Source organism: Heterocephalus glaber, unplaced genomic scaffold (assembly GCF_053883595.1).
Source record: "Heterocephalus glaber isolate CG9 unplaced genomic scaffold, H.glaber_assembly_v1.0 deba00001813, whole genome shotgun sequence".
NCBI classification, from domain to species: Eukaryota; Metazoa; Chordata; class Mammalia; order Rodentia; family Bathyergidae; genus Heterocephalus; species Heterocephalus glaber.
This window is the reverse complement of record NW_028258484.1, coordinates 4,035,599-4,054,931: the sequence shown is the minus strand read 5'-3', so window position 1 is coordinate 4,054,931 and position 19,333 is coordinate 4,035,599. Positions and strand designations below refer to the sequence as shown.

Below are 19,333 nucleotides of genomic sequence, written 5' to 3'. Positions count from 1 at the left end.
GAAGAGAAGTAGAAATAATAAGGGACGCAACTGGCGCTGTCATAAAACTGTAGAGGGCCGGGACATGCTACGGGACAGAGAATGCCTCCAGAAGCCTGTGTAGCAGCCAGGCCAGGAGTCAGGTAATCACCTGCCAACAGTCAGTGACTCAGCCTCAGACCCCATAATCACTGGGAATCTGTCCAGCCACATTCACCCCTCCCACCACCACCAGCTCTTGCCAGCTCCAAATTCTCACGAAAGCCACAAACATAGCCATTTCCCTAGACACACTCATTCTCTAGGGCCTCAGACACAACAAACCCTCTGCCTAGACACAGCTAACCCTTTCCTGTCACCCTCCCATCCCCAGCAATGGGCACAACTCCTTCCCTCATTGACACCTAGGAGAGGGAAAGAAAGGAAGAAAAAAAAGAGAGAGGTACAATCATAAGAGGAAGAGAAAAGATCCTCCAACTAAACACTCCCCCCCGCACACACAAGTAAGTGCAAGGCTCCTAGGTATCTTTTTTAAATTCTGGGGAAAAGAAGTAAGCCAACATCTCCTCCTTTTTCAACCTGGGGCACCTCTTCCCTGGTATGTTCCACCCCAACAAAGAGCAAGCAAAGGGTATTACAGGAGAACAATGCTTACAGCAAGATCAGAGGGGCAATCAAATTGGTTGGGGTAGGGAATTCACAGTAGACTTTGAATGGTATTTCTAGTAATGTCTCCATGACAGCCTTTCTCCATCCAGAACTGTAAAGGATTCACTCTAGCCTTACTCAATAGGGTCAAGGGAGTGTGCATTTAGAAGGGAGAACACCATGGGTCTGTTCCTATACAAAAGCATCAAAGTCTGGGAAAAAAAGGTGAAATATCTGATTCTCACCTCATCTGAGCACCACGCACACACAGGACTCACAGCCAGACACTGCTGGCAAGAGCTCACACCTCGTGTGGTACAGATGTTGGGCCCTGCAACAGAAGAAAAAAGTTATTAGTACCCGACCTGTTACTCAACAAAATCTCTGCCCCACCCTTCCCCAGTTTCCTGAATCCCCATGTCTACAGCTCTTGGGTACACAGAGCATGTTCTAACCACGCATAGACATTTACCAAACACAGGCTATTGGTAAGGAAGAAAAATAAGGCCACAGTGATGGCAAGTGATGGGGCAAAGCTGAACCATGAAAGAAAAGGCTTTAATTAATAATTGATTTGACCTACATTGCAAATGAAAATATGAGACCCAGAGTAATGACAATGTGTCCTCTGCAATTACTTTAGTGATGTTCACAGCCACTATACATACACAGGACCCAAGGCCGGACCACTGACATTAACACATAGCCTATTTTGGAGCAGTGGGCAGGATGACTTCAGTGGCAGTGTACCACCGGCTTCCTAGGGGATAGTAAATCTTCTGAAATCTTGTTTTTCCCAATCACATTATTTTGGAACTCAAGTTTGAAAATCTCCAGAGAGAACCAAAGAAATGTTAGAAAATGTTGACTGGTATCAGCTAGAAGAATGTGGAATTTGGGAGTTGGAAGGGAGGTCTCTGTTTGGATTCTGAATGCCCATATTACTAACTGTCATGGCTGCTGGCACCTCACCTAATCTTCATGAAACAATGTATCTATTTCGCAAAATGTGTGCAATAAGTTAATGAGGCAAGGAGTACACTACAAGATGCCATTCAAATGTGAACAATCCTCTTACTGACAAAGGGCAAAGAAAAGGTTGGGGGGATGAGCAGGGACAGCCAGAGGGAAAAAAATAGCCCTGAAAAGCCTAGCCAGAAAGCAAAACCCAGGTATTTGCTTGGAAGCTGTCATACTTTCTGCTCCCCCTAGCTCAGTTCCCTGGCCTCGGCCAAATAAAGACCCTCTTCCTGTAGTGCCCCAGGAAGGAGGCCTTTTTCAATACAAGGAGCAAACGAAGAAAGATCCATTCTTCCCCACAACCTCAGTTATCCTGACAGTTTCTTTCCACAATTTTCTAAAGGGATTCCTTTGACCCTAGCTGTTAAGACCAGCAAATTTTCCTGGGGAAATAATACTGTGTTGAGGTTTTCCCAATATCCCCAAAACTTCTCCTCCTCCAAATGTCTCAGTTTATTTTATTATGGTGCAACTGAATTCCCTCCATCCCAATACCTGGACAAAAACACATTCAGAAAATGACCTAGAGATTATCTGTACTTTCGTTTGACATCTATTAATTAGGATATTTTACAACCCGGTAAGAATAAAAGTCACCTGTAGAAAATCAATGACAATGGAAATGATTCTTGATGAGAGCAATGTATATGATTCTAATCCAACAAAAACACCAATGATTTCTGTCTGGTAGAAAAAGTACCTCCCAAAGGTTAAGGTTAATTGCTTTATATAACATTAACTAGTTTTGAATCCATTAGCTAATTCACTTCTGCCTGACCAACTACAAATCTTTCCTTGAATTCTCTTCTGAACTAGTCCCAACATCTTACTGGTTCCCTCACTACTCTTGAATGAAATCTTTGACATATGTGTACTTTATATTTGTATAGAAGTCATACTCTTAACTCTTTGAAAATTGCACTTTAAGGGGTTAGGGAGATAGCTCAGAGGTAGAATACGTGCTTGGCATGCACAAGACTCTAGGTTTAATCCCCAACATGACAGGGAGTGAGGAAGGGAGGGAGAGAAGGAAGGAAGGGGAAAAAAAGCAGAAAATTATGCTTTAACAACAAGTATTTCAGGGCAGAAGGATCTAACAGAAAAGGGACACATACAATTTAGCAGACTGTGTAGTCTTGGGTGACTCATTTAACTCCTCTCAGCCTCATTTTCTTCATTTCTAGTATTCCTACCATATTATAACTATCTATGTAGTATCTGCCTTAATGGCACTGCTACCCAATATGTTTAGGTCCCTTACTGGCTGCCCTGCCCTGCTCAAACGAGTCTTCTCTCTCTCTCTCTCTTTCTCTTTTTTGTTTTTTTTTGGCAGGACCTTGGGCTTTCAAGGCAAGCGTGGTGCCACTGAGCTAAATCTCTGGCAAACCAGCCTTCTTATTCAAAGGAGATGATCAGTAAATACTGTTTTGTTTTTAAGCAACTGAGTCCATTTCTCAAAATTATAAATAGAATTCCAACATAAAATGTATAAATGGGTTCCTCAATTTAAATTTTCATTGCTCTCTCCAAAACACTAGATTATATGTGGAATCCTTGAAGCGCTTCCTAGAAGGTCCCTCAGAGCCTTGAGTGTGTCTAACGTCAAAGACCTTTACAACCCTAAAATACTACAAATGGGATTATAACGGGATGCCACTATAAGCCCATGAGTAACTTCTGCAGTTTCACACTCTGATTTGACTACAACCTAAGCACTGTGGGATCGGAATTATGGCACTGGTTCCAGGCCTGGTCCCAAAGCATCAAGGTCACCTCTAAGGTAGAGCAGCCCTCAGCCATGCAATGGCTATGACAGAAGAAAAGTATCTGGTCTTCCCAGAGCTACCAGATTCAGAATGTCTTAACTTTCAGAACCAAGAGTACATACAACCTAAGGCTTCTCCCTGAAAGGGATGCCTGGCCCTATCTCGGCCCCACAGTTGTTATTTCCCTAGGCAAATATGGTCATAGCCTCTCTTTTCTGCTCTGTCAGAAGGGTTCTGGGAGGAGTTTCCATGGGGATCAGTGTCCAGGGGGGTAATACTGGACAAAAACTCTGTTGATGTTCATTAGGGAGAATAGAAGCACAAGGTGGCCAACCATTGAAGAGTTAAAAGACACAAGAGGAACATGGGAGGTGTAAGTGCTGTCAAACTGTTTTTGAGAACTTTCCCCAGTCTATCATTTTATCCAGCCATTAATTCTTAAATTAGCATCTTCCTGAGTCCCTGACTTGTAGCCACAATAGAAAACTTGCCAGATGTTTAAAGAACATCAGGCCCCTCCCAGTGTACAGTCCCCTTCCCCAGAAGATGAGCTATGCTGCCGAGGTTTGTTCTTTAGGAAGTCAAGCCTGGGAGTCATCGTTACCCAGTCTCCTTTATTCCTTCTTTTCAATGAATCACAGGTTGATTTCGTGAGAAACAGTGATCCCCCATAATAACCCCAACTAAGTCCTGCCACCAAGGGGAGTTTCCCTGGAACCCAATGATTGAAAATGACTGACTCAGGAGTCCCCAGGTTGGGCTCAGGCTGATTCAATGAGTTGCTGCTGTGAAGCTGGCCCTCCCTCCTGAGTTTGTAGAAGGAGCCTGGGCCTCTGTTTCCAATCATTCATAAAGTTGGTGTTTCTGCTCAGCCTCTGGGGCCCAGATGTGGTCCTGCTGAAGAAGAGGGGATCTTCACCAGAACTGCATCAAAAAGAATGGAAAAATCCTCAGACCCTTTCCTCTAACAGATTATACAAAGTAGCAAAACAAGGTGAATGGGCCTTGTCTTTACAGGGTAGTTAGAAAGAGGAAACGATGCAATCTCTGGAATATTCTTGAACACAACAGCTGGCTCACAGAAAGTACTCAATAAATGCTGCTCCTATAGTTGCTATTTTTTCTATAGTTGCTATTTTCATCCTTAGTCTCAAACTGTTTAGGACAAGTGAGAGTTTTGATTTTTTTTAATATGTCCTGAAGACATTATTATGTAGAACCCTAGACACAAAGCTAAGTATGCCCTGAACAGGGCAGTTAAGTGTGAGAGTGTAGAGGCAGTAAGTATGAGGCTAAAGTAAAATGACAAACTGTCCAAACTAACTTCTAAATGGAGTTAGGAATTTTAGGTTCAAAAATCCAATCTAGGGGCTGCACATGGTGGCATGTGCCTGTAATCTCAGCACTCTAGAGGCTGAGGATCACCATGAGTTCAAGACCAACCTGGTATAAATAGTGAGTTCAAGGTCAGCCTGAACTACACAGTGAGACTGTCTCAAAAAAAAAAAAATCCAATCTAGGAAGGAAAAGAATCTAGAAAGAAAAGAAGGCCAATAAGAAAAAGAGAGACAGGGCCAGGGATTTAGCTCAGTGGTTTCACCACCTGCTGCACAAGCACAAGGACCAGAGTTCGATCCCCAGTACCAAAAAAAAAAAGAAAAAGAGAGACAAAGCCAGCCAAGAAGTTTGCCTGAAAAGTAGAAGTAGAAGGCTGTGGTTTGGCACATCAGTCTGATTCATAGAATCAGAAGAGAGACGAAGGGTGAGAAAAATAGAGGAAAAAAGGAAATACAAAAAGGGAGTTGGAACCAGTGGAAGTCATACTGCGTCAGTGAAGGCTATTTTGAGGACAGGTTGTGCAAGGAGACAGGATGTCAGAATGCAGGGACAAGCCACACTGATGAGGCCAGAGGATTTCAGGAAAGAACACTTATATGGTATGTTAGATTATATGGTATTCATTGGGAAAGGAGGAGGTCTGTACTGCAACACTATGGACATTTATTGTACTCTCTGCCAGAGAGGACTCCTGGCCTGGATCCTCTGACCCTTGGCCACTTCCCAATTAGATCCACAGGGACATCGGGTGATTCAGCGCCTGGTCTCTCACTGCAGTCACCTGGCAGCATGAGTCATCAAAGCACAAAATGTCTCATGCTAATTGCCCCATGTATACACAAGTGGTTTCTCTATATCCAAGTTCTAAAGAAATTTTATTTTACTTTTGTTTCTTCCTTAAAGGTAGCTCAGTAACCAAGATAGAGGAAGGAGAGAGGTGAAGTTCGAGGCAATACACACTTCTGTGCTCTGAGCAAAATGCTCCAGGATGTACTACCCAAAGCAGTAAGAAATCCAAACAACCAAATTTCATCAAATCTAAGATTAGGGATATAAGATGTATCTGATTTCAGAGATTTTTAGAGCTTTAAAAGTGCATCAGAATCAACTGAAAACAGTATTTAACAATGGAAAATATTATTGTATAATTTGCCACTACCAATATTAAAATGTGTTATAGTTTGAATTGTATTCCCCAAAAAGGTATGTTGCTGACTTAAGACCCCAGTACCTATGGGGATGTGGCCTTATTTGGAACTAAGGTCTTTGCAGAGGTTATCAAGATGAGGTCATCAGGATGAGCACTAATCCAATATGACTGGTGCCCTTACAAGAAGAGGCAAACACCATGTGAACAGGACACCCAGAGAGAATGCTGTGTGGTGACAGAGGCAGAGTCCGGAGCGATGCAGCTGGAAGCCAAGAAACACCAAGGATTGCCAGCCACCACCAAAAGCTAGGAAGGGGCAAGGTAAGACTCTACCCAGAGTCTCAGAAAGCATGGCCCTGCCTTCAGATTTCTATCCTCCAGACAGAATAAATTTTTCTCTGTTGTTTTAAGCCGCCTGGTTTGTAGTACTTTGTTACAGGATCGCTATGGAACTAACAAAAATGGACTCGTATTTCTATAGTATACATGATATGATTTTGAAGACCACTACTCTGAAATCCTTTGCATGGACTGAAAAAAAAAAACAGCTTGGGGGCCGAGGATTTAGCTCAGTGGTTCTGTAGCCTGCCTCACAAGTGCAAGGACCCGAGTTTGATCCCTGGTACAAAAAAAAAACAGCCTGGCATGAAAATTTTGCTATATCCAATCGGAAAAGTGGTTCAGTTAGCATTCTACTTTTCTACCTACATATATATGTGTATTCATTCATTCACTTAACAAACACTGAGCACCTACTTGTGCTAGACACTCTCCTAGCCACTGGAGCCACACTGACGAACTGAACAAAGCCCATGTTCTTGACAGACTTACATGTTAGTGAGGAAGATGATAACAAAAACATACATAGCAAAAAAAGTCCAATTTCATCACTTCTCAGCCTTTTGGCTAATATCAAGTTTAAAAAAGTCCAATTTCAAATGGTGGCAAATGCTTAAAAAAATAAAGCAGGATAAAGGAAAAGCAAACAAAGAGGGGAAGGAGTCTCCTTTAGAAAAGTGGTTGGAAAAGGTTTCTTTGAGTTGATACTCCAAAAGGATATGAAGAGTAAATTATGGGAAGATTTAGGGGATGAGCATTCCACAAAGAACCTAAGGCTACAGCCAGAAATACCTCGGCCTGTTAAAGGAACACAGGAAGAGTGGGGAAGGAAAAGAACAGGGCAGAGAGAAGACTAGGGACCAGAACACATGGAAACCACAGGCCGGGTTAGGGAATGTAGTCTTCGCTCTCCACAAAGTGGGAGCCACTTGGAAGGACTTAAGCAAAAGTGAGCAGAAAAAGCTCATCCTGGCCACTAAATTTTCATTCACAGCAGGGAAGCCAGAGGGGAGAGGACCAACTAGGACATCATTAAAATAATCCAGGCAACAGATGGCAGGGTTTGTATCTGGAGGCCGTAGTGTTGATGCTGTGGTCTGACTCTAGATGTACTCCGTGAACGTGCTGACAGATGGCATGTGGGCATGAGAGAAAGACATGAAGAATTTGGGCCTGAGCAAACAGATTCCTTAGGACAAGGCTCAAGTGTTTCCACTATCGGCCATCCCATTTCACTGACCCTTCAGCCAGTAGGCCCTGACCTTAGAAGTGAAGTCAGATCATTAACCAAGTTAATTAGGTAGCCATGTGTGGAAGACTACCATCTTCTGAATGGTTGTAGTCTAAAATTCACACCCAGCTCTGGAGAAACTTCTTATGAGAAGGACAATAAAACAATGGACACAATGGATGTGGTAGGGAAAGCATGCAAACTGGCAGAAGAACTCAGATCAAAAGTCACTTTTTGAGCCAGGCATGGTAGTGCACACCTGTAATCCCAACACTCAGGGGGCTGAGGCAGGAGGATCACTGTGAGTTCGAGGCCAGTCTCAGCTACATAGTGAATTCAAGGCCATCCTGAACTACTTAGTGAGACCCTGTCTCAAAAAAACAAACAAAAATAAGTCACTTTTTTTTCTGAGACAAAGCCTTGCTATACTATAATTCAGGCTGGCTCTGAACTCATTATGTATCCCAGGCCAGCCTGGAGTCACAGCGATCCTCTTGCCTCTGCCTCCTGAGTGCTAGGATTACAGGCATGTGCCATCATGCCTGGCCTTACAGTCACTTTTGCCATTTCCATTGGAGGCACATCCATGAATGGCTCTGGTGCTCTAAGGTCCAGTCACATCCCTATTTAAGATTTATAACTGCTCCTAGTATTTGGCAGGCCTAACCCAGTCATATCAGCCAAGCTCTAGAAACTCCAAACAGGTGTTTCCTTCCTTACCCACCCCATGCTTTCAAATATGGGCATAATACTTATCTCATGAGGTGTTAGGATTAAGTGACGTAACATGTAAAAGAGTCATTTTATAATAGATGCTCAATAAATGTTCAGTTCCCTTCCCCTTATCTTCATTCCAGTCACTTCCTGCACCGAGAAAGACCCTCCTCTCCCCTACTTCAGGGTCAAAACAAGAGGGCCCTTTGTCTTTGATGGGATGTAGGAAGGAAATGACTCTGACCTGGAAACAGGAGCCCCAGGACAAGACCCCACCAAAGTCACTAAACTAGTTGTGTGATCTGGGGCAAGTCCCTTCACCTCTCAGAAATTCCCATTTTGCTTTTCTGTAAAACAAATGGTGTTGGATTAGATGATTTTGAATGTGCTGTTGGCCTTGAAAGTACATATTCTTTCAGATATCAGAAAGCAGCAACAAGGTGACCAACACTCTAGGAGGCCTGGCATCCCAGGGCTCAGTACCCCTCAAACAATATATAAATATCCTTTTCTTCCTAATGACTAACTGACATTTGGTTTAAATGCTGTATTTCAGAGTTCTGGAAATTTTTACTAGTACTCACCCTGCCTCCCATCTGACTCATTTACTACACAGAAGGGGCAGGCCTGTAGCAAGTGCTGGTTGAGGCCCAACCCAGTGGTGCCCTGTAAGTGATCTTGGCATCCAGCTTTCCAGTTCTGGGGCTTTTCTCCCCAGCTCACATCTCACGGATGTAGACAGCAGGCACCAGTACTGAGCTTACTCTTCACCACCAGCCAGCCGTGGTAGGTAGGGAAACTGGTTCAACTATTTTAGGAGACAATGTTCTGTAAATGTTTGGTAACATACTAAAATTCAAAACATTCAAGCCAGAGGAGGTGGTGCATGCGTGTAGTCCCAGCCTCTCAGAAGGCTGAGGCAGAAAGATCATTTGAGCCCAATCTCTCAGGACTAGCCTGAGCAACATAGCAGGACTCCACCCCAAAAAGAAAAAAAATAGATTTGAACTGGAGTGTTGCTCAGTAATAGAAAGCTTGCCAAGCATGCATAATACCAGGGTTCGATCCTCAGCACCACAAACAAATAAAAAATAAATACAATATCCATGCCCATTGATCCAGTAACTTTAGTTCAAAAAATTTAGTTTGTAGAAACATTTGAACAAAGGTGCACAATAAATGAATAAGGTTATATCCCAGAGAATTTATTTGTAGTAGCAAACAACTGGAAATGAACCTAATGACTGCCAGCAGAGATAATCTATATAACTCTGCCTCCTGACTAAAATGACAGTTGTTGGCATAAATAATGGAAATCCATAGACCAACCAACATAATAAGATCCCTAGATTATATTACTAAGTGACAATGATCCTATTGTGGGTGATACCACTTGAGAAATAATAATAATGATAAACAGTTATATATACTGACATATGTATAGGTTAAAAACCAATTATCATCGGTGTGATCACTAAGGATGAGACTACAAGGAACTTGTGCATCCTACATTATGAAGTTTCTGTACTGTGGCATTTTTTACAGGTGGAATTACTTTTATAGATTTAAAGAAAATTAAAGATTGCTTTAAATGGCCTCTGTTCTGCCTCTGTTTCCACATTTGGATTCATTAATGAAGGCTCCTCAGAGCTGTAGGTAGGGCTTTCTACAAATTCAACCTTTGCCATCAAAACCCAAAAGTCTTTTGGAATCCCAAAACTAGGCAGAAGCACGAGAATAAACTTTGGAGAACAGGGTGGATGGAACCATATTGGTCAAAAATTTCAATTAGGAGGAATAAGTTCAAGAGATCTAGAGTACCACACAGTGACTACAGTTAATAACAATGTCATCTACCCAAAAATTATTTAAAGAGCAGATTTTAAGTGTTCTCATTGCAAATAAATAAGTATGAAATAGAGGCAATGGATTGTATTTAGCTTGATTTATCATTCTCCAATGTGTACATATTTCAAAACAAGTTGTATGTCATAAATATATACAATTTTAATTTGTTGATGTATAATAACAGAAGGGAGGGCTGGGGATTTAGCTCAGTGATGCCGCCACCTACCTCACAAGCACAAGGCCCTGAGTTCAATTCCCAGTACCAAAAATTTTTTTTTAATTTTATAAAAGAATAAATTTTGAACAGCCCATTCCCATAGTCTTGAGGAGCCATCCAGGGCAACCACAGTCTATTCGCAACTTGTGGAAGTCCCAGGAGAAAGACACCACATTCCCTTCAGCTCTGGGGTTGGTCAAACATGCTCCTTACAGGTGGCTCCAGCAAAGGTTACATCTGGAGGAGTTTACCATGGGTGGTGGCTAAGGCAGAGATCTGTAACCATCAAGGAATCCTGCAGACCCAGGTTTTCTCTGTCCACGAATTCCATTAGGAAAGAGATTTCAGGTAGACTACAGGTTGGTTTCCAACTGTATCTTTTGCCAAATTCCTAGTACTCTATTCCAAGTGCAGTTTTTCAAACTTGATTTTAACTGCAGGACTTCTCTTTTTTTTCCTAAAGAAATCCTTATGCAGAATGTCAACTTATTAATCAGTTAAAGGAGAAATTTCCCCAATAAAGGTTGGGGAGGGACCAGAACAATCTGAAGTCTCTCCTTTATCTTCCTCTTCACCTCTTTGCAGCTCATGAGACACCAAGAGATTGAGGCTCAGAGGTAAGATGACTTGTTCAAAGTCACCAGAGAAGATGGTTTTAAAAGCCTGCAGAGCCATTAATCAAATGTAGGTTTTTAAATTTCAGACCCACAGCTATCTTCCTGATATTGTGTGTGTGTGTGTGTTTGTGTGTGTGTGTGTGTATAAAGAAGTGGCATATAATACAAGTTTAGGTAAAGAACACACACACACGGAGACACAAGTGTTATATACACAAGAAGAAAGTATCTGATTAATAGTGTGCATTACAGGGAAGTTATGGAAAGAAACCAGCAATTTTACTCTCCATCATTTGACTTTCTTATCATGAATGTGCATCACCTCATTCTCTCCTTGAATGTGTGAACATCTTCACTAACTGAACAAAGAAACTGAACTACTGAAATAAGAAACAGGAAAAGAAGGGGTTATCTTTTGGTGGGAACATGACAGAAAAACAGAAAGACTTGCAGTGGGTTGTTTTTATGGAGATGCTACCAAAAACAAGAGAAAGTAGAATAGCTCCAGGTTTACTTAACAACTTTTGGCTCCAAAGATTGTGACATACCATATTTGGCTACAGAATATCTGTTGCTCTAGGACCAAGAATAATAAAAGTGTTCACTGCTATAAAATCTCCCAGTCTTTAACTATTAGCAGTTGGAAAATCTAATGGTTTAAACATGGTTCAAATGCATCTATCCAATTAGAAAACACTAGAAATCCAGTGTTTAATGAATCTAGCCCGCCTGGTTTCAGAGTAACTGTCTCAATACCCAGAGAAGATGTAATAGCCTGGATTAACCTCTTAGAGTTAGTGGTACCTGCAACAACATGGATGAATCATAAACACATTATGGTAAGTGAAAGAAGCCGGACTTGAAAGCCTACACACTACACGATATGATTTATATGGCATTCTGTAAAACAGAACTGTAGGAACAGGAAACAGATCAGTGATTGCCAGGAACTAGAGACATAGATAGGGAATTGATTACAAAGGACCTGAAGGGAATTTTTTAGAGTGATAAAAATAATTTTATCTTGATTATGGTGGTGGTTACTTGAGTGTATGTATTTGTTTAAATTCATAGAACTGCACACCTAAAAGGTACAGTACATTAATTAAATCTCAATAAATCCTTTTTTTAAAGCATTTCTGGGGATACAATGAGCATGGAGAGAAAGCTAGATATTATCATTTTGCTGAAGAGTCCCAAGTTTCAATAAATGCCAGAAGTAAAAATAAAAATAAAATGCCAGCAGTTACACAAAGAGAACAGGCAGTTTCCCTAACCCCAGTGTATTCCTTTGCTCCCCTGTTCACTTCCACTGCTGACGTGAGCTGCAACAGCACACTGCTCTTCAGAAAAGGGAGAAAAGGTGACAGCATGAGGCAGCAGGCCACTCTGGGCAGCAGAGAGGACTGGGTAAGCCAAGCAGTTTATCCCTGAAGCTGCTCAGTCACCCCTCAGTTAATTATCTGTCTGCTGATTCATGAGTTGAGGTTTCTGTGGGCAGGCTTCCTGGCCACTCCTGCCAATAAGGGCAGAAGGACTCCTGGGACTGGGAGGGGATGATAACCAGAGATACTGAGAGGAGTGGGGAGTTGCGGAGGAAATATTTGGATGGGGAAATTCTAGATAGGTTCAGCTCCCCCTCTTTACGATGTTGTCTCCTTGTCCTATCTTACGATCTCCCCAAGAAACCTCTGCCACTCATCACCTTTGCCTTCACACTCACAAATTTGAGAGGAGTACAGGAGAATGCTGCCCTCCTTGGTAGCTACTACTATGAGAGGGAAAAAGGCAGGTACTCCCCTAAATTTTCAGCACCCTCAGATCAGAGGTCAAAATAGTGCAATAGTGTAGAGTGGCTCAAATGCCCAAAGAAACTATTGTGTTGGCTCTCTTAATATCTTCCAGGCCTGGATGTGTAACTCAGTGGTAAAGCAACACACACACACACACACACACACACACACACACACAGAGAGAGAGAGAGAGAGAGAGAGAGAGAGGCAGAAAGAGAGACAGAGACAGAGAGAGAGGCGCATACACACAAAATCCCCTCCAGAATATCCAGGTGGGAATCTGTTAGGAATGAATTCAAATATTTAAATATTGAGTTTCTTTATTCTTTTGCTTTCAGTACTGAGAGTTGAACCCAGGAGTGCTCTGCTACTAAACTGCATCCGCAGAGGGTTTTGCTTTTTTGTTTCTTGTTTTTGTTTTTTGAGACAGGTCTTGCTAAATTGCCCAGTCTGGCCTCAAATTTGTGATCTTCCTGACTCAGCCACCCAATCCCAGTCTTTCAGCTGGGATTACAGGCATGTGCCACTGTGCCAAGTGAATACTGGGTTTCTTTTCTTTTTCTTTTTCTTTTTTTTTTTTTTTTGAGACAGTTCAGGCCGGCTTTGAAGTCACTGTGTAACCCAGGCTGGCCTTGAACTTGTGGCAATCCTCCTCCCTCCGCCTCCAAAGTACTGGGATTACAGGCATGAGCCAGCAATACTGGGTTTCTTAAAGTGAGGCACATCACCTTTACATCCTTTTTCATAACATGCCCTAGATAATTATTTTGCTACCTATGTGCCAAGTACTGGGCCTGAGTGTTGCACAAAATAGACATGTGGAAAGACTGAATGAAGTCTTTGTGAACACCTTTTTTTTTTATGGTGGTGGTATGGGGATTGAACCTGGGGCCTTTGCACTGAGCAACATCCTCAGCCTTTTTATTTTAAGACAGTCTGGCTAAGTTGCTAAGTTGCTCTGGCTGAACTCAAACTTTTGATCCTCCTGCCTCAGCCCCCCAGAGTGCTGAAATTACAGGCATGCATTACCATGCCCAGCTTGTGAGCCTCTTTTACCTTCCTCTGGTCCCAGGGACAGGACTTGAGGTTTTCTCATGGATACAGCAAATGTGTAGATCTCTTTCCTCCTCAGCCTTCTCTATGGATTCTTGCTGGATGAGAGAGGCTGAGATATGCCAAACCATGAAAGAGGCATGGGTAAAAATAAGAGGTGCCCTCTCACATAAGCCTCTCACAGGCGTCTTATGCTAGAAGCCTGGATTGCACTCATTCATGAAGCAGTAACAACTTTTATCTCCAATACATTGTAGAGACCATGAACAGGAAGAATAATGACAATAGTAGTTGCTATTAATTGAATAATTACTTTGTACCTTTGTCTCATCTAATTAGCATAATCAGAGACAGTGTTTTCTATATTTTATAGGTGACAAAACTGAGGACCAAGAGACTAGGTAACTTGCCCAAGGTCACACAGCCAATAAGAGGCAAAGTCAAGAATCAAACCTACATCCTGCTGGCTTAAGCCACAACTGTCCCTTTCCCTAACCAACACGACTTTCTCCACATCCCTGTATCCCTGGGACTCCAGAGGGCTTCAATTTGAGTTTCCAGGATACAAACTACAAAAGATAACTAAGCACCTCAGCTCAGAACTAGTTAGGTTAAAATAAAACCCTAAATATGAGAAAACCACAAAACCCAGTATCTCTTAGATGAAGCTATGAAGATCATCTTTGTAGATAAAATCTGAAACTCAACACTGTCCTTAGGCCACCTTTCTTCTCCAAATACCAGAAGCTGCTTTTGTTTTGTTTTTTCGTTTTTGAGACAGGGCCTCACTATGTAGCCCAGGCTAGCCTTAAACTCACTGTGTAGCCCAGGCTTGCCTTGAACTTGTAGCAATCCTCCTGCCTCAGCCCATCCAGTGCTGAGGTCACAGGCGTGAGCCACCATGCCCGGCCAGAAGCTGCTATTCTGGGACAGCCTGTCTGTGCCACCCCTAACCCCCAGCCTACCTTTCCTGTGTCCCTTCGACACTGTATATCACAACACAACTGTCCTATCATCCTACTACCAACTGCTTCCACAGGGATCTAATGATGTCTGCTACTCTGCCACCAACACTTAGGTAAATATAACAGAAACTGCTTTGAGAAGGGACTTACGGTAAGCTGACTGTGGAGCCCCTGCCCTTAAACACTACTCTACTCTGCCTCTCATCACCACTCCTAGAACTGCCCCAATCACAAAGATGAATCTGTGAGCAGAAAACCCAAAGGATCTCTAAAGCAAACTTACATGTCAATCCAATGTCATCCTATATAGATCATTACAACTGTGTGAATGAGATGAACACAAGATATCCTCAGGTTGGAGAGAGGCTGGGAAGGAGGGAGAAGCACTAAAATAGCATATGTGTTCTTCATCTTCACTAACATTGAGCCAAGTGCCATGGTAGGTGCTATGTTACCTCATTATTTCCTTCTAAAATTATAAGAAAATATGGTGGGTGTGGTGGCACGTGCCTGTGATCCCAACACTCAGGAGGCTGAGGCAGGATTACCATGAGTTTGAGGCAAGCCTGAGCTACATAGTGAGACCCCGTCTCAAAATATACATAAATAAATTAAATTAAACTGGGTTTGTAAAAGAACTTTTAATAAAAATCACAAAATGTTTTAAATGTGCTACGTATCTTAACTAAGAGAAAAGTTGGAAGGTACTCAACACAAAGAAAGGCCAATTATCCTGATTTGATGATTTCATTACATATATTACATATGTTACATTGTATATATTATATGTATCATACATATATATTACATTATGTGTTACATTATGTGTTACATATATACATAAATATTGTATGAGTATATATGTATGAATTATCACACTGTACATTATAAGTGTGTGCATTTTTATATATCAGTTTAAAATTTTAGAAGCAATAAAATTTAAATGTGTTAAGTTCAATGAAAGCAGGTCTATCTGCAGGAGACTCTGAAATGCTCTGTGGATTTCTCCATTCCCAGCATCAACAGCCAATAGCAGGCAACTAAGGACTTAAGTTTTTTTTTTAAGTTTCGTCTGGAAAGTCTTAACTTGGTTACTTAATTTTGTTTTTGGTACCGGGAATTGAACTCAGGGCCTCACGCTTGCCGGGCAGGCGCTGTGCCGCTGAGGTACATCCCCAGCCCAATCTAACTTGTTTTATGAGTACTGTTGTACCTTTTAAGGGTACTTATGTGCACTCCTGTCCTCTGCGGAAGAGGCAGCCTTTGCGGACAAGGAGCCAGAGTTTCCCAAATCTAGCAAGATCACCAAAGGCTGCGGAAGATGACGGGCAGTTCCCCGCCGGCTCAACTTCTTCATAACCCTCCCCACACCAATGCGTGCAGCACCAGGAGAGACAAAACCCGGGAAACAAGCCAGCCCAAGGGACCTCTGTCCCGGCTCCCCACAGACTAGGGAAGTCGGGTGCAAGGTCTGTCCCAGAAGCAGAAGCTCTGCTGCCACCTGGGGACACTGGAGGAGGCAGAGCCCTCATCCTGCTCCAAACTGCTACCATGGAAAACTGCTGAAATTTAAAAACTTGAGGGAAAATATAACACACAAAGAAGGAGGAATGTCGAGTAAACTGGCAAACCAAAGCGCACATACACTCACCAGAGAAGACGCGACTGCATCCATCTGCCAAGGCGCAGGAGCAGCCCAGGAAGCCCCATCCCTCCTCTGCCACCCCGGACCGTCCCGGGTCTCCATCACCCTCAGCTCAGCGTGGGGCTCGGAGATGCGTCTCCTGCACCGCGCGCGCCGAGGCACCCAGGGAAAGAGCTCGACCCGGCTGGTGGCTGGGGCGCCCCGGAAGACCTGTTCCCAGGCACCGAGCTCCTCTCTGCGCGGCCACCGCGTGGCCTGAAATGTGCCCAGCTCCGAGATTCGACGGCCCCAGCCGGGGTCCACGCCTTTGGGCTGAAGAAGCGCAGGACCCACCCGCCTGGTCTGCACGGTAGGCAGCGGCGCGGCCGCCAGGAGAGCTGAGTCCCGGGCGCGAGAGCCTCACTCACCTCCGACGCCGACGCCCGCCAGCGCCCCCAGCGCCAGCACAGCGGCCCAGAGCGGCTGGGGCCCAGACCGCGGTCGCATCTCGTCGTCCGCCCGCCGAGCTCGACTCGCCCCACAGCAAGCCGAGGCGCCCGTAGCCGCTTTTCCCGCAGCGGGAGGGGAGGGCACGCGGAGGGTGGGACGCAACGGGGCGGGCCCCGGGCTCTCGCTTCCTCCCGCGGGCCCTTTTCTGGACCCTACGCCTCAGAGTGGGCGGTGGGAAACCGCGGCTGCTCTCCCAAGGCCTCGCCTTCTCCGCCCATGATGATCGCTTGCCTGCTTCTTAGGCTAGGCCGAGCCCAGCGGGGGTCGTGAGTGCTTCCTGGTCCCTGGAGTCCGCGCCTGGGCCCTTGGTAAGCTCAGAAAGGCCAGCAGGCTGTAGCGACTCTCTGGACCCCTCCTGTCCTGCCTCCTTGGGGACATCCATGGGTCAATTTCATTTGGATTCCTGGGGTACTATCAGTATCTCAAGTTTCATTCATTCAGGTTTCCATTCACTTAATTGACAGACATCTGTTCAGTGTCTTCTTTGCACCGGTTTGGTCCTTATTGTTCACTAATTTTTTCCCCTTGGGTTTGGTTTTCCCGTTGACTGTAAGCCTCTTGAAGACAAGACCACCCCTCAAGCTGTGGGATCACGAACAGTCTCTCTATAAATACGTGCTTGCAAATGACAGGTGTTGGATAAACGTTTTCTAACACAGTCATTATGTTGCATCCAAACTCAAACTCACAGGCTTTGGAGCTTTATCCTATTTTCCTTAAAGGCCACCTGCCCACTCTCCTCTCCATCCCTTTTCCCAATTCTTCCTCTGGGTCCTTGGGTCTTCCCCAAACCAAAAACCTCTAGAAGTACAAAAGGGGCAAAATACTAGGGGTGTGAGCAGGAGGCCACCAGAAAGTAGCTGGACCGGTCAGGCTGTCATAATGGGCAGCTCTAATAGTAAAGAACAAGGCCTGAGGCATCAACTGTGTCCTGACAAGTGGCCCTGACCCACCTCTCATCCATAGCCCAAGAAGATGATTTTCACTCCCTATGGCTCCATGCCTTTCTCTCTGACTGAACTTCCTTTTTCCACTTGGAAAATTCCACTTATTTTTCAAAACATCTCAGATGTCATTTCTTCCGTGTAATCTTGTCTGATACCTCCATCGTCCAGTTCCAGTCTCTGAAGAGGAGGGTACTTCCTCCTCAGACCTCTCAAAGACTAGAATCTAAACAGTGGCACACAACAGCAGAAGTGGCACTAGCAATCTGCAAGCGGGTAGATGAAGTACTAGCCCCACAAAGGGTAGCTGGGCTCTCCGGCCTTGGCTGTGAGACTCCAGCTCCATCCATCTCTCTTGGCTTCAGAGGACCTTGATTATGTAGGGATAGAGACCTGTAGGTAGGGAAAGATGAGCAGAAACTCCCCCCCCCCCAAGGAATTTAGACAGGTGAATGAACAGGTTTAACCACCTGTGAAGAGCTGATAGCCTGCGGTTGCACTTCCTCTTTATGCTGTACTCTGCAAAGCTTGGTTTGCAAAAGTTAAAAGGAAAAAAAGGAAACTTGACCCAGCAGTGTGAAAAGCCTCCAAAGACCCTTCCCATCTTCCCTAGTAACGAGCCAATGGACCAGTCAAGTAGGGCACTCTCAGCCCAGAGACAGGAGAGGCCCCCGCCTACTATAAAGTCAATACCTCCAGCCTCACTTCAACAGTGGCCGGTGGCTCTATTTTGGCCACCCCTGCCTGTCTCTCTGAGAGATGGCAGCTGTACTCTTGCATGCCTGCTGAATAAAAGTACAAACTCTGCTTCTACACTTTCGATCTCTGATTATTCCACAACCTTCTGCATCGTTGGGAGAATCAGGCCCTGGATTGTGGGGAATCTCCACCCATCTCCGTCCGTGACAATTACACCTTTGTCTAGATATTTACTTACTTGCTCAATTCCATGGATAACTAATCTCAGATCTCCTAGGTGTCTCTTCAGCCTAGCCCTGCTGACACCAACTTGAGGTAGGCACTCACCCCAGAAAATATGCTAAGTCCCCAGCCCTAGTCAAGCCCTGGAAAACATGCCCTCGCCATGCAAGAGAGTCAGTGCTAAGCACCCAGCCCCAGAAAAGGAAAGGAGCTCATCCATTTACATTTAGTATAATAATTGACGTGTTTACATCTTCCATCTTATTTGTTTTATCCTTTCTTTCTTTTCTGTTTTCTTTTGGGATAATTCTTTTCTTGCCCCTTTTACTGGCTTTCTAGCTATCTCTCTTTTTTTTTTTTTTTTTTTTTTTTGGTACTGGGGATTGAACTCAGGTCCTTGCGCTTGTGCAACAGGTGGTGAAACCACTGAGCCAAATCCCTGGCCCCTATATCTCTTTTTTATAAGATGTGTATGTGTGTGTGCATGTGTACATTTGCTCTGAGGATCACACTATGTATCCCTAATTTATACATAGTTTACCTTGAATTAGTATGGTACCAATTCGTATAACATGTAAGAACCTTAAAGCTATTTAATTCCATTAACATAATCCCATACTCTATGCTATTATTATCATATATCTTACTTCCAAATG

At 43.8% G+C, this 19,333-nt stretch overlaps 1 protein-coding gene across 4 annotated transcripts in view; it reads right to left on the bottom strand.

Annotated features, from left to right (window-relative positions):
- Itgb3 (integrin subunit beta 3) overlaps positions 1-16,884 on the bottom strand; it is a 57,478-nt gene extending 40,594 nt beyond the window's left edge. The window contains exons 1-2 of one of the 4 annotated variants that reach the window (XM_004868642.4): positions 16,731-16,884; positions 873-958 (exon numbers count right to left, since the gene is read on the bottom strand). In XM_004868642.4, the coding sequence (XP_004868699.1) occupies positions 873-958; positions 16,731-16,809 (165 nt within the window). In that variant the 5' untranslated portion in view covers positions 16,810-16,884. Of the gene's footprint in view, positions 1-872; positions 959-16,329; positions 16,711-16,730 lie in introns of those variants that run through there. The other 3 variants (XM_087203945.1, XM_087203944.1, XM_087203946.1) reach the window with 3 other exon arrangements.
- Between the last annotated feature and the right edge of the window lie 2,449 nt (positions 16,885-19,333).